This window comes from Aspergillus karnatakaensis, assembly GCF_047715665.1.
Source record: "Aspergillus karnatakaensis strain CBS 102800 unplaced genomic scaffold BJY04scaffold_25, whole genome shotgun sequence".
NCBI lineage: Eukaryota > Fungi > Ascomycota > Eurotiomycetes > Eurotiales > Aspergillaceae > Aspergillus > Aspergillus karnatakaensis.
The window spans coordinates 242,868-257,306 of NW_027395737.1; the positions used below are offsets into that span (position 1 = coordinate 242,868).

At 51.9% G+C, this 14,439-nt stretch overlaps 6 protein-coding genes and 1 non-coding gene across 7 annotated transcripts; 5 read left to right on the plus strand and 2 right to left on the minus strand.

Annotated features, from left to right (window-relative positions):
* Window positions 1-829: 829 nt before the first annotated feature.
* On the plus strand, window positions 830-2,825 carry BJY04DRAFT_227912 (aldehyde dehydrogenase; the record flags this gene model as incomplete). Its single annotated transcript, XM_073718729.1, has 4 exons — window positions 830-1,296; window positions 1,358-1,751; window positions 1,812-2,254; window positions 2,307-2,825. 4 exons carry the CDS (start codon window positions 830-832, stop codon window positions 2,449-2,451), a joined length of 1,449 nt encoding a protein of 482 aa, XP_073571077.1. The 3' UTR covers window positions 2,452-2,825.
* Window positions 2,826-3,218: 393 nt separating this feature from the next.
* On the plus strand, window positions 3,219-3,807 carry BJY04DRAFT_189472 (uncharacterized protein). Its single transcript, XM_073711374.1, has one exon. The coding sequence runs from the start codon at window positions 3,454-3,456 to the stop codon at window positions 3,784-3,786; it is 333 nt and encodes a 110-aa protein (XP_073571078.1). The 5' UTR covers window positions 3,219-3,453; the 3' UTR covers window positions 3,787-3,807.
* A 1,242-nt stretch (window positions 3,808-5,049) lies between these two features.
* BJY04DRAFT_189475 (GPI anchored serine-threonine rich protein) lies at window positions 5,050-6,289 on the plus strand. Its single transcript, XM_073711375.1, has one exon. It carries the CDS (start codon window positions 5,285-5,287, stop codon window positions 5,993-5,995), a length of 711 nt encoding a protein of 236 aa, XP_073571079.1. The 5' UTR covers window positions 5,050-5,284; the 3' UTR covers window positions 5,996-6,289.
* Window positions 6,170-7,702, minus strand: BJY04DRAFT_62264 (TatD family hydrolase). Its single transcript, XM_073720751.1, has one exon. It carries the CDS (start codon window positions 7,652-7,654, stop codon window positions 6,344-6,346), a length of 1,311 nt encoding a protein of 436 aa, XP_073571080.1. The 5' UTR covers window positions 7,655-7,702; the 3' UTR covers window positions 6,170-6,343.
* Window positions 7,703-8,546: 844 nt separating this feature from the next.
* On the plus strand, window positions 8,547-8,636 carry BJY04DRAFT_t76. The gene has a single exon. It is a non-coding gene; the product is annotated as a tRNA-Pro (tRNA).
* Window positions 8,637-9,509: 873 nt separating this feature from the next.
* BJY04DRAFT_218446 (protoglobin family protein) lies at window positions 9,510-10,484 on the minus strand (the record flags this gene model as incomplete). Its single annotated transcript, XM_073716310.1, has 3 exons — window positions 9,510-9,966; window positions 10,025-10,295; window positions 10,370-10,484. 3 exons carry the CDS (start codon window positions 10,482-10,484, stop codon window positions 9,510-9,512), a joined length of 843 nt encoding a protein of 280 aa, XP_073571081.1.
* Window positions 10,485-12,925: 2,441 nt separating this feature from the next.
* On the plus strand, window positions 12,926-14,268 carry exg1 (glucan 1,3-beta-glucosidase; the record flags this gene model as incomplete). The annotated part of the gene is made up of 3 exons (XM_073713882.1): window positions 12,926-12,999; window positions 13,046-13,431; window positions 13,481-14,268. 3 exons carry the CDS (start codon window positions 12,926-12,928, stop codon window positions 14,266-14,268), a joined length of 1,248 nt encoding a protein of 415 aa, XP_073571082.1.
* Window positions 14,269-14,439: the final 171 nt, after the last annotated feature.

Below are 14,439 nucleotides of genomic sequence, written 5' to 3' on the forward strand. Positions count from 1 at the left end.
CTGCTGTCTTAAGAACGATTCGGAGGGAGTTGTTCAGGAAGAGGGGCCCTCGACAACCTATGGACATACAGGTGTCAGGCCAGGAAATAATCATGCCTGAGGCATCAATCACTGCATGAGATGAGGCCCACACTACCTGAGCTTGCATGCCGAACCATTTTGATTGGCTCATGCGGCATGGGCTCTGCCCTCCGCATTGTCGTCGAAGAATCATGTCAGATCTGAGTCCAAGTTCCAACCCTCTCTAGACGCGGGTACATCGTCATGCGGTATCTTCCGGGGAAGAAAATCCTTATCCCTAGGAACCCGCGCACCCAAGGCTGAAGCTCCAGGGGACTGAGAAAGTTCATTCTCTCGGACTTACGGAATTAACCCCTCATCATCGAGAGGGCCACGGCCCCCCACTTGGTCGTTATTTTGCCCATATCTTTGTCCCCCAAGAGGCAGCGCAATGAGCGATCTCGAGGCGAAGCTGCAAACTCTCAGCAGGAGTCGGCTTTGGATCCCCGCGCAGAAGCCGAACTGGAGAGAAGAGATGGTCGCCCTCCAATAACGATGTTGGTTCCGGCCATCTTCATCTGGAGAACTGCCGGCCCCACGTTCGCCCGAAGTTCTCTCCTCATTTGGGTGCTGCGGAAACAGCATTATTGGATAGTCCACTTCTCGGATTCATTATTGCCCCTCGTTCTCAAACGTTCCGCGGAAAGGGGGTCCTCAGTCCTGGCCTCGTGCGGCCTTCTCCTTATTTTCTCCCTCTCCCCGCGTTTGCTGAGGTCGCAATTTTCTCACCCCCCGCGCACGCAGCTTGATCGCGATACCCCCGACAAAAATGGTTTCTAGCAACGCCAACGGCGATAACGCGGTCCTCCCGCTTATCATCAACAACGAATCGGTCGTCACGGAAAACACATTTGAAGTCCATAACCCCGCCACGGGCGAACTGGTGCATTACTGCGCCGGCGCATCTGTTGAGGAAGCGACCCGTGCCGTTGCGGCGGCGAAGGCTGCTTTCCCTGCATGGAGCAAGACCCATGCATACGAGCGCAGGGCAGTTTTGAGCAAGGCTGCAGATGTTATGCTTTCCCGGAAGGAGGAGTTGATCCAATACCAAATCGAGGAGACAGGGGCGGGACGGCCGTTTGTTGAAAAGACATTCATGGGCAGCGTCGCGTTCATAAGGGACTTCGCAGGGATGATACCTACTGTCGAGGCGAAATCACCAATAGTTTCTGGTGAAGAGTCGAGTGCTCTGGTGGTGAAGCAGCCATATGGTGTTGTCTTGGGAATTGCGCCTTGGTACGTTTTTGACCTTGAAAGAGAGAGACACTTCCTGTTGTTAACTAACCTGTCTTCTTAGGAATGCCCCCTTCATACTCGGTACTCGTGCTGTCGCCCTTCCTCTAGCTGCCGGTAACACAACGATTCTCAAAGGCTCCGAGCTATCTCCCAAATGTTTCTGGGCGATTGGTGATGTGTTCCGGGAAGCTGGTCTTCCTGCGGGCTGCTTGAACGTGATCTACCACCGGACGTCGGATGCGGCTGCGGTCACCAATGCGCTTATTGCCCACCCAGATGTGCGCAAGATTAGTTTCACAGGTAGCACTAACGTCGGCTCCATCATTGCCTCGACTGCTGGAAAGTACATCAAGCCGGTGCTACTCGAGTTGGGTGGCAAAGCCTCGGCGATTGTTCTGGATGATGCCGACCTAGATAAAGCCGCAATGGGCTGTGCGTTGGGGGCGTTCCTGCACGTGAGTGATTATACGTTACTTCAACAGTCGTAGGGTTGGGCGAACGCTGACACCAATTAGTCCGGCCAAATCTGCATGTCCACGGAGCGTATAGTTGTACACCGCTCCATCGCAGAGAAGTTCCAGAAGTTACTGGTGGAGACCGCTGAGAACGTCTTTGGCAAGAATGCACCCGCACCAGTCCTCGTGGCTTCTGCTGCAGTGAAGAAGAACAAAGACTTGGTGGCCGATGCCATGTCCAAGGGCGCCAGCATCGTGTTCGGTGACCCCAAGAATAGCGAATCATGTGCCAACAGCTTGCGCCCTGTCATCGTCGAGGGTGTCACCAAAGAGATGGATCTCTATGCCACAGAGTCTTTCGGACCGACAGTATCTCTGATTGTCGTAGACAGCGAGGAAGAGGCCATTGAGCTGGCCAACGACACAGAATATGGCCTCACATCCGCAGTCTTCACAACGAATCTGTTCCGTGGTTTACGAGTGGCCAAGCAAATCGAGTCGGGGTACGTTCCACTTCCCCTTAACCAAACGCCACCAGCTGACCAGACTTCTTAGAGCCGTTCATATCAACTCCATGACGGTTCACGACGAACCGACCTTGCCCCACGGTGGATGGAAGAGTAGCGGATTTGGCCGCTTTGGCGGCACTGCTGGCTATGATGAGTGGCTGCAAACGAAAACAATCACCTGGGTGGAGTAAGCCACTGAGGATCAGGATTCCCTGAGGCTGGCTCGGACTTTGAGTGACCGGTTCATCCAGCGGCCAGCCCAAATGTATCAGCACGATGTGACGATAGCTCAGATAGAAATCATAGAACGTATCGGCCCCTCAACAAGAACCGCACGGGGCAACCAAGCAAGTATACTCCGAAGGACCAACCACAGCCGGTTCAAATGACCGAATTTCAATAGTTTGGATGCGGACCCACGGGACCTCGAGTCTGGTGGGCTTGGTCTGGAGCCAAGCTGAGGTCTCTTATCGTTCGATGTCTTGTCCTCTGTTTGTCGGTGTCTAAATATAGGGTAGACACAGCATCAACGGCCGACTACGTCGCCTCAGACAAGTTGTAACCAACAATTGAAGCATAGATATACTGTTTATTCCACATGGTTAGGATCTCGCAAGTCGAAGCCGGATCTCGAAACTCACATGTGCACTTTACGCTACCCCTGCAGGCATTGCAACACTGCCCAAAGGCTGAAGCCTGGTAGGTTTGGCCCACATCATTTTCATCCACAACCTGGCTGTCAAGGGCTAGACAATTGTCCGTGGCGTGGACCTTTTGATACTTGAAACCCGAAAGGCCTTGTAATTCGAAAACATGGTAACTCTCGACCGAATACCGGAGGAACTTCCGTTCGGTCGGGCTCCAGCTGGATAGAGTTAGTCGCAGTGTCAGCTCACGGTCGAGATCCTATCGAGATCAGTTGCTTTCGAGAAGGCAGCTAGGACACGGCAGCTAGAATGAGCCAAGAAAGAGACCGTGAATTGGACTTGTGTACAGTACTCCGTATGAATTGTAAAGTGGTGGTGGTGGTGGTGGTGGTGGTCAGAAGAAACAAACAAGATGAAGCAGGTGACCGATCCTGACCAACAACCTTGGAAGCAAACACCGCCCGCCCCCAACTCATTTCAACTCCAAACGCTTACTTGCATTATCTTTCGGACATTTTGGAATTTGGTGTCATACCGCCCACGTTGATGATGCTTGTCAGCCTCAGGGTCGGTCTTTGTTTTCCCGGACGGGCAAGCGCTCGACGAGACTTCAAGTTTCGAAGCGCCGTGGATGATGGGCTGGATGCATCTCTAGGTGCAGTAGGCGGGCGATGGCGCCGCCGTTCAGCCAACGAGAGACGTCCAGACCGTTGGTTCCTGGATGGACCTGAAAGTGTTGAACTAAGCGAGGCGCCGCAGTCGCACAGACGATACCTCGCAACGTCTTTGCCATATGGCGATTTGCGTAACAAGTTGGTTCTGTCAAGTAGTAGTGTCCTCTCCTTTGTCTCGAATTCTTGGTGCTTGATACAATGCTAATAATATACTCCAATCTCATCATAATAGAGACGCTTACGGGAAAAGTCCGCCGTTCTGATTGCGCTCCAATCAGCACACCGACAGTCTGACTCTCATTTCGTGCCTGCTGAGACAATTTCCCAGATTGGGACTAAAAACCGAACGGCGCCGCCACGGACCCAGTCACTGTAGTCAGCGCTCAGGAACAGGAGATGAGCACCCCCCGACGGATCGCTTGCAAATCTCTCCTCGGCAGTACGTGGGATGACTTCATCTAAGTTCATTTGGGCATGATCTTCTTGCGGATCATTCTTTAACAACAACTCAAGGGGTTTGTTTGTATGCGAACAATAGCGACCGACAGAGATTTCAAGATGCGATCGATTCCACGGTGGCCACCGTGAGAGGACCAAAGGTTCAAAACAAGTCTGCGCTCGTGATTGTCGCCAGATACCATGGAACCTCCCACTTTTTAACTACGCTTACTATAAATACGAGGGACCTGGAAGAATTTAAGTCGCCAATCAGAGGCCACCAAAGGCCAAAGTTTTCCAGGCACTGAGTGCGAATCATGCAGCCGAAATTCTCCCGGTTTTGTTTTCTCTGCATTGTTAGTCCTGGTGAAGTATGCTGGCCACCTTCCACAATGACGGCCTCTGCAGCCACCGCTGCTCAAATATAGTCAGTCCCTCGACTCTCGACAACAACCTCCCATTCACTCTGGATAAGCCATGACTCGGGCAACTTTCGCCGAAAACCAAATCCAAAAGTGTAATTTCCTGGCTCACAGTACTAGGCTGAATCTCCACCAATCCCCGAATCAAGGGTTCATCTTGCGCTCCATCAGCCCAGCGGACTAAAGTAGTCTCCCCGGAGGGTTGGTCCAGTGATGGTCCAGCACTTCGCCTCCCACTCCTCCCCTCTCCTCAGCCCTCGTTCTGAGTCGCTCCCCTTTGCTGCTTGCTGTGAGCTTCTTGCTCTCGGTCACATTCCAAGCCACACTTAGTGAATAATGCAGGGGTTCAGTCCCGCGCCCGCACATCCGCGCCGGAGTTACATCCAGTGTTAATCAAGTAGAAAGTGTGCCTGAATTGGTGTAATCTCAGGCTGACCCACCACAGCCATGAGCCGCAGCCCTGGAGGATTGAAAGTAATTTCGAGCAAAAATACACAGTCCACTAAGACCACTTAGCGTAGCTTGCGCGAGAGGAGGCAGCATCCGCCGTGCCTGAATTCCTTGATTAAAATGCGCGCAATTCCCCTGCCCTCGATCCCCCTCTCTTCTCTTCTCTTCTCTTCTTCTCCTTCCTTCCTTACTCCTCACCTTCCATCCATCTCTCTATCCAACTCGGACGTGCTTCACGCCCAACAGTCACTCTTTTAGACAACCCCTCTCCAGTCTTTCATAGACCAGTCACTCCCTTGGCAATCTTCGGATCACCACCCTAACGACCCCTCTATACCAACCTCCATATCTCACGATAAACACAACCCCCAAACACACATAACACCAATCAAGATGCGTTTCTTCCAGACTGGTCTCATCTCCGCCCTCGTGGCCGTGGCTACTGCCTACACCACCCCCGACTACTCCATCCCTCCCAGCGGCAACGCCATCCTGACCCCCGGTCTTAACGAGGCTGTCCCTGTTGGCTCTCCTTACAAGATCACCTGGAACCCAACCACCGCCGGAGACATCTCTCTTGTCCTCCTCCGTGGCCCTTCCACCAACGTTGTCCCTCTCTACCCCATCGCTGAGAACATCCCCAACACCGGCTCCTACGAGTGGACTCCCTCCACTGAGCTCGAGGACGATGTCACCCACTACGGTCTCCTTCTCGTCGTCGAGACCGGCCCTGACGCCGGTGCCTACCAGTGGTCCACTCAGTTCGGTATCGACAACCCCAACTACGGCGAGGATGACTCTACCTCTACCTCCACCGAGACTGGCGTCCCTACCCAGACTGCCCCTGTTCCCACCGGCACCCCCACCACTCCTCCTCACGGCACCGTCACCAAGACCACCACCGTCACCACCACCACCTGCCCTGAGGGTGAGAAGCCCACCGGTGGCTCTCCCGTCATCCCTACCTTCACCACCACCCCCTCCGCCCCCGTCTGGACTCCTACCTTCACTCCTGCTCCTCCTCAGTTCACCGGTGCTGCTGGCCGCAACGCCATCAGCCTCGGCGCCGTCGCTGCCGGTGTCGCTGCCGTCCTCGCTTTCTAAGCGGCTCGCTCCCTGTGGTCTAGCATGATGTGATGTTCTGTGACGTGTACTTCGGCGCGTGACTCATCTCTTGATTCTCCTTTTTACACTACCTTTCTTCGATTTGATATTGTTGATTTCTGTTCGTGTATCTAATTCAATGGATCTCGGATTCGCTGGTTGACAATAGGTTCACATTAACCTTCTTTGCTTCTATCATTTGTCTTTCGTTCGAAGTGTAGTTGCTGTCCCGTAATGATAATGGACCTCGCTGATGCTGAGAATACCTAATGAAGATCTGCCTTTCAAGCTTTAGCTTTATACCTTTAAGCTTAATTGTCCAATGTGCCATTAAACCTAGATTATCCTTTAGATTGCTTTATCGCCGAACACAAACCGTTGATAATTATCCGCCAACCGCTGCACTCCCTCCCGCAGTTCCCACCCCCGAATCTCACATATCTGCCGTGTCACCTCCTCCAGCCGCTCATCCATCTCCCTTCCCGCAATATGCAGATCACTCTCCACAAGCACCCTGTCATCCGGTAACGCCTTGATCACCGCAACAGATTTGTCAACATGATGGCTAAAGTTGATCACAGCCGAGAAGGAAAAGTAGATGTCCGACGGGTTTGACGGGTGCAGGAGGATATTGAGAGATTCAACGGGGCCGGAGTAAGAGTGCATGCATATCCGCGGCGGAAACGGGGAGGGGCTCGGATCATTTTGACTGCCACGTTCAGATCCGCCGTTGGGTTTTGAGTTTGAGTTTGATGATGCGTCTTTGTCTTTATTCTCCGTCTCTTGGCTTTCACTTTGGCTTTGGCTCCCGTCTCCGGCCTCTGCGTCTGCGTTTGCATCTGCGTCCGTGTCCGCGTCACTCTCACTCCCTGCATGCGCCGCTACATGACTCCCCCTCCTCTTCCGTTCCCTCCTCGACGCAACAGCCCGCTCATGACCCTTCCATAGTTTCTTGAAAACCTCTATTACGGCGCCATGCGCCTGCACGCTGTGAACCGACACCGCGCGGCCCAGCTCACCCGCAAGCCGCAACTGGCCTTCTAAAATAGCCTTCTGATGCTCCGGGCGAACCTGGTGAGGCGAGAGTTTGCGGCCCTCTCGGGAACCGGGCGTCACCGTGCCATCGCGGCCGGCGACTTCCTCTTCCGTCCACGGTTGTGGAAGGCGGAAGGCGCGATCGAGACCGACTTCGCCGACGACAGAATTGGGGAACTGGAGGAGGCGGGACTTTGTTTCTGAAATGAGGGTAGAAAGAGGTTTGGGTGTGGGGAGCGCGTTGATGAAGGTTTCGTCTGGCGGTGGTTTTAGGACTTTGGTGTAGTGAGCTTTTATTAACTCAGTGGTATCTGACTCTGCGGGGTTGGAGTTGTTTGTGTCCTCTAGGATTTGGTGCGAGAACCATGGGTGCCAGCCGAAACAAGGGAGGATGCGTCCTGGTGTTGGTTTTTGGTCGCCTGCGGCCTCTCCGGTGTGGTCTTTTGCGACGCTGAGAACGAGATCTTGGTCTTCGCCCCGCGTGGACATGACGGTGAGTGTTGTTGCTTTCATGCGGGGAATGTCAGCAATGGAGGCCATTGTGTCGGTGGGATGGCAGTGGGCGTCGAAGACCCCGATTTCCCATGGAAAATCGGACTCATTATGGGTGGTATCCTGGCTCATATTGCTGGGTGGGAATAGTTGGAGAGCTGATTGAAAAGGTGCAGTGCCTGGAACTATAAGGTACCAACCTGCTAAAGATGGACAAACTGATGTAATAATTAGGTGGTGAGGGGTTGGTGCCTAGGGCACCAAACATTGGGAGGCTTCCAGCTTCAGCGCCCCGGGTGTCATCCACCCACCCCTAAGCACCGCCGCCCCGGGCACCCTCGCCCGCTAAGCGCCCAAGTCCCACGGCCAACTACTCGGTCTTTGAAGAAACTCGGGCATGAAGCCAGTGAATGTACTGAGGGAATTGGGTACTTGATGCGTTACGGTGTAATTGGCTCTGAGAAAACGCCCGGTTAATGGAGGGTTAAGGGCCGGTTGTAAACCTAGAGCTTGGGCTTCGGATCTGACGCAGGCGGGTGTTTAACACACTCACTCCGGGGGTGTCACCCACTAAGCTTTACTGCTCCCGGGGGCTGTCACCGCACCTAACCTCGCTGTCTCCGGAGGCTACTGTCGGGGTAGGGAAAGGATATTCTTAACGGTAGACTAATCAATTGACTTATTATTGATTAAATGGTTAACTCTAATTTCGACCGTGGGAGCCTTTACTTGGGATGGTTGTGGTTTTTGACTTTATAACCCACGGCTACAGTGTTGATTAAACTACGAGTGCGGTCAAGGTATATATATCTGCGCTGTAGACCCTGACCCTAGAAGTGCTGAGACTGGGGGCACTGAGGTTAGGGGTGGTTGGCCCCCGGGGCGGTGAGGTTTAGCGGGTGCGACCCCTAAGACCTTGTTTGTTTGAATTTCTCCCAACACCGCAGTTTTTGCCTTTGAGACTTCGGGAAAAAAAAATAATTTACCTATATAAATGTATTTTAAAAGCCAATATGGCAGATACGCCTCGATGGTCTAGTGGTATGATTCTCGCTTAGGGATTAACTCTAAGTATATATGCGAGAGGTCCCGCGTTCGATCCGCGGTTGAGGCCTGTGTCTTTCTTTTTAGCATGTTTCTCTTCATTTTGGTAGTATTTTAGACGCTAATTGATGCCCGGCGGTGGCGATGCTTAGGGGCTGCCGATGCCCGTGGGCGCTAACCTCTAGGGGCGTCAGCCCCCGGGACTGCCAAAGCTTAGGGGTGGTGGTTCCTGTGAGAAAGGGGTTTCTCATAGGCTTGGTTAAATTAGTATATTCAAGACTCAGGAACTTAATAAGGAAATAAGGACTGTTTTCAAGGATTATATAAATAATATAGATTAATGCTGAGGTTCAGAATCTTACTCCATGAGGATTCTGAAGTTAGTGTATACTTAGTCAGACCATGGCTGAGTCAGCACTGACAGGACGTTCGTGTGTCCTTACAGTTCCCGGGAAGGAGAGGAGAACTGTCCACCTGATTGATTGTCTGAAGTATCTGCCTACACACATCTACCTTTTGCACCTCCTCTCTCTCCATACTGCCCCGGAAGATAAAACTGGTCTAGTTTAACAACAATTGGCGTCCCTGCATCTTGGGCTGGACGCGGGTCCACGGGTACAACGGTACAACTGTCAACCAGTCAACCACACGTTGCTATGTATGCATGCAGTGCTGTGCTTCAATACTTGCATACTAAGACCCTTACAATATTAATATCTTCCATGTAATGCAGGCTACTCAACAGGAATTGTTGCGCGTCCAAAGTGTTTCATTAAGGCTTTCCCTCCATTAGAAATTTCCCAGTCCAAGTCCAACACCTCTTATGCGCTCTCAGCGACAATTATATTTTATTGTTGATTCCCCACAAACGCCTGCAATGCTTTATATCCCAGTCTAACCCTATCCTTTCATCATTACCACGCCATGGATTAAGATCAAGAGCCTATTTACCAGCCCAGATCTTCGTCGACGTAACCGGCTGCGCAAGGTCAGCGAACGGACAAGCAGACGCCATAGATGGCGCAATAGACGGTGCAAGTCCGCTCCTAATACTAGCACGATCATCATGGTCCTCGCCCGACCCACCAGACGAAGTGCTGCTGTTGTCGCCGAGGATCTTCTTCTCGCCAAGATAGCCCTCTTTATCGTCGTTGAGGTACTCGGACATCTCGTCGGCGTATTCTTCGCCGTCGCGTATCCGCCAGCGGGCGATGAGGTCGTTCTGGATCCAGATGATCTTGCTGATGGCGCGGATTATGGCGGTCTTGCGCCGGATGGAGAGCGTGGGGTGGGACATGAGGGCTTCGGTGAAGAGATCCTGGATGTAACCGAGGCAGGCGCCCATGTGGATGTATTCGATGTTGAGAGTGTATAAACGTTCTTGTGCCGTGTGCATAATTCTGTTTTCTTATGAGCATGTGACTTGAGAAATAGAAAAGGTAGGTGCATGTCACTCACCCGACTTTGTTGAGATACCGCCAGAAATCCATTTGTGTGGGATCGGAGATAAGCTTTGTTAGATACCACCGCAGGAACATCTTTCGCCGCATGATCTGTGGACTGTCCTCCTTGTAGAACTCCTCGATTGGCGCGTCGGAAGCTGTGTCTCGGGTGTGGAAGGCTCGTGCGGTGATGTCGTATTCGAGGAGTTTGCGGTATGTGAGGTTGACAACAGCTGGGATGAGGGTTTTGATATATTTGGCGCCAGAGGAGAGAGCTTCAACATCGCCTATGGGAAGTGATCTGTTAGCATACCGTCGTCTCGGACAAGGGGTCAACGACCACCAAGAGCAATTGACATACCTGAGTTGAAGTCGAGGAACTCTTTCAGGTAGTTGATTCTAGCCTCGAGGCGGGTGTAAAGCGCCTTGCGGTCGATGTGCTTGACCTCGCGGCCATCAAGTTTGAAGTAAGCCATTGGGTTGGCTTTTCGTTCTGTGAACGAATTGTCGATATTAGGTCGCTGCATTGGAAGACTTGAGGTTGGGAGATGTATGAGGCGAGTAAACAAAATAGTAGGACTATATTAATATTATCCGGGGTAGATGAGTAGATATATACGACGAGAAGTTCGAAGAATAGAATGACATGACCCTGAAAAAGAGGGGATCATACGGTCTTTATACTTCTCCATTTTGGAACATTAACACAGCATCTGTATTGTTAGGGCATTCCCCCAGAAGGACCCGAGACAAACCCGACGTTGGTCCTCCACGGAAGAAAAAAAAAATACTAGCAGACGTCACGTCAACAAATGATGGCATCTGCGTCGGATTAGAGATGACTGTTTCAGATTAGGTCGAGAAATAGCAGCCTATCAAGATCCATCCCCGGAGGAAGATTGGAAATCGTCACAAGGTCCGATGCGGCGGTGGTCTGATTATGGAGATCATCTTATAGCTCAGCATCCTGAACAGATCAATCACACGTGTCGCCGTGGGTATTTGGCGAGCTGGAGTGCACTAATGCCCACTTTAGTACATACTAACGGTCTTCTGATTTCCTTCATAATATTTCCAGAAGCCTGGTCTTGGGTTTGCCGAGGAAGATGATCCTGAATAGGCTTCTGCCCTTTTGACCAATCTACCGAGATCTAGCGATTCGCCTCACATTGTATTATTATTCAGGATAAGGCTGTTTCACTGGGCAAATTGCACTGCCCCTATTCAAGAGTAAGCAATAATCCGTCGGAACCGATGGGACTTCTTTCTGGAACCATATATTTGGCACCTAAAACTTTCTACATGATGATATCGCACTCTTGACTCATCAACTTTAGGCGATGAATCGCGTGATGGATCGGATGAACCGCAGCTGTGGAGTGGCTCGTTGGCGGTGATTATGGAGCTTGATATGGCATGATCTTTTGCTTGCGGCCCGGCTTTCTCCTATCCTCGGGCTCGCAAACAAGACTTTCCTGGGAGCTGACGAACAATTGGATACCAAGGCCGAAGTGAATTTATTGATAAAAATTTGCTTCGAAATAGCCTGCTGAGTGTGGCTAGGCTCGTCTTGTTCCTCAAGGGCACACGTGAGTTGTTGGCTAGGTCGGCCATTTGAGCCGAAGCTCAATTGAGGAAGGAAGGAGCAACTCAGGCAGAGGTCCTTCTAGATGTGTGTCTTCTTCACGGGATATCGCCCACCATGCAGTGCCATATTGAGATTTGGTCAATCAAAGGATGCTGGTTGTTTTCTCCAGCTAACTGCCAGTGCTGCGTCCCTCGGTTGACTCGGTATGCTCCGAAGTGACCGTCGGTGATCGCTCCACCAACGGCCTAAGGGTATCCACTCGGTCTCGGCAAGTCTTCGGCTCCCTTGGAAGTATGCGGTCGACTCCTGCCCTAAGAGGATATCCTTGAGGCATCTAGAATGACCTTGTTGGAGTGATAATGACCTTGGGGCAACAGTGGTGCCTCTTGGTGGTCAGCCAACAGCGGCATTCTCATATCCACTTGTATCTCTATTGAAACACCATGAGGGTAGTTGAAGTAAAGATGATCTGCTTTGGATTAGTCGGAGCTTGCCGAATGGGTCCAGGTATTGACGGCACTGACCACCGCTAACAATGAAGGCTCCATCCGGGAAGTACATTGTTAGTTCTAACTTCTCGCGTGCATCGGATCTTGAGGGCCCGCTCAAAACGTGTCATACGTGCGCCGCTGTCAAGCACCCTGGTGGTTCGTCTAAGAACGGTTCTTGGGCTAGAGCGTTCAGAGCGAATAGCCTCGGTCTAGGTCAAGGCTGCTTATTACTGGAGCGGCACCAGGGTACCATCGTGCAGGGGAGCGGCTCGCATTCGTATCTAGCTGGTGGAAGCTCGTCGTCGGATGAAAGTTGGTGTTGAATGGTCGTCACGTGTGGCCACAACCGGATTCGTGCATCGACCACATTCCTCTCTCATTCTGACTCTGACTTGACTTGACCTCCCCCGCATCCGGGGAAGATCGAGCCAAGTTTGTATGGTGTTCTTTCATTGTGACAATCCAATCACAATGACAAGGGCAAGGGTGTGTGCCATGGGTACTAGGGTCAGCACGCACTGTGCGGGGATGCTCTAGGATAGAGGAGAAGAGCAGTGGCGATGAGTTTTAAAGTAAGTTGGGGGGGCACCTTCCCATTGCTTTTCGCTGTTTCCGGCGTATGCTTCCGGCAAACCTCAAAGCGGCCGCTAAACCTTCCCTTCAACACAACTTTGGCTTCCTGAAAACAGCATCAGGTATTCTATGCTCATCATTTGCTTGCAGCCATACTACATAGCTCTTGTCCATTGTTCATATAAGCCCGGCAGTTCCCGTTGTCATTCGACCCGCATTCACCGATTCCCAACCTCCTCTCACTATTCTCCTTGCATTGTTCAGAATGTTCTCCCTGTTCTCGAAGGCTGCTATTCTTGCCCTGTCATTCTCAACAATTAGTACCGCAGCTGCACGAGAGTGAGTTCCACTAGCATGTTTGAGACATTTTACTAACCTTTATCAGCCATCTACAGTCTCGTGCACCCGGCGATACCGGCCTAATCCGCGGAGTCAACCTTGGTGGCTGGCTTGTTCTCGAGCCCTGGATTACGCCATCCATTTTCGATGAAGCTGGTGAGGGAGCTGTGGACGAGTATACCTTGACACAGATCTTGGGCAGGGACGAAGCCGAAGCTCGGCTTTTGGAACACTGGGCGAATTTCATTACGGAGGACGACTTCTCTCGCATTGCCCAAGCAGGCCTGAACCATGTCAGGATCCCTGTCGGTTATTGGGCGGCTGCACCTCTTGATGGCGAACCTTACGTCGACGGTCAATTAGAGTACCTTGACAGGGCTATTGAGTGGGCGAGAGCCCATAATCTCAAAGTCATTGTTGATTTGCATGGTGGTAAGTTTGAATAAGAATTAGCCTGCCGACTCAGCTAACACTCGAGCAGCTCCCGGTTCGCAGAACGGATTCGACAACAGTGGGCGCCGAGGACCGGTCCAGTGGCAGCAAGGAAACACTGTCGAACAGACCCTTTACGCGTTCAACATCCTGGCGGAGCGTTATCTTGCAGACGATGACGTTGTGACTGCTATTGAGGCCCTTAACGAGCCCTCAATTCCCGGTGGAGTTAACCAGGAACAGCTCAAAGACTACTATTACAACACGCTAGCGAGAGTGCGAGCGGCTAGCCCTGATGCAGCCTTGATTATGAGTGACGGTTTTGTGCCAACAGAAAGTTGGAATGGCTTCATGACTGGTGAAGACGTTGTCATGGACACCCATCACTACCAAGTCTTTGAAGGTGGACAGAACGCGTGGAGCATCAAGCAGCACATCGGTGCCGCTTGCCAGTTTGGTGTCCAGCATCTCAGCACTGTGGACAAACCAGTCATCGTAGGCGAATGGACCGGTGCGTTTACTGACTGCACGCGGTATCTGAACGGCAGGGGAGTTGGCATACGCTATGAGGGAAGCCTAGCTGCAGGCGCGGCAGTCGGTGATTGCACAAGCAAAAGTGAAGGCAGCGTGAGTGAGCTGACTCCCGAAGAGCTTGTGAATACCCGTCGCTTCATCGAAGCCCAGTTGGATTCCTACGAGATGGGCAGCGGCTGGGTATTCTGGACATGGAAGACCGAGGGAGCTCCCGGATGGGATATGGAGGATCTGCTCGTGAATGGTGTCTTCCCCCAGCCCTTGACAGACCGTGAATTCCCCAATCAATGCGGAAACGCGTAATCGGATAGGCATCTGGCGAATAGGCGTTATATTACATTGCTGCTACAACTGCTTCTCTTGTCGTTATTGATAAACAATCCAAATTTACTCATCTAATCGGCTCTTGCGTCATCTGCGAATGCAATCAAGTATTCATCATACGCACCGTTTCATCTATAGGGGTATTTAAGC

What these genes read in the sequence shown, in the direction of transcription:
- BJY04DRAFT_189472 (XM_073711374.1), top strand. Translation starts at nt 3,454, where the DNA reads ATGATGCTTGTCAGCCTCAGGGTCGGTCTTTGTTTTCCCGGACGGGCA.
- BJY04DRAFT_189475 (XM_073711375.1), top strand. Translation starts at nt 5,285, where the DNA reads ATGCGTTTCTTCCAGACTGGTCTCATCTCCGCCCTCGTGGCCGTGGCT.
- BJY04DRAFT_62264 (XM_073720751.1), bottom strand. Translation starts at nt 7,654, where the DNA reads ATGAGCCAGGATACCACCCATAATGAGTCCGATTTTCCATGGGAAATC.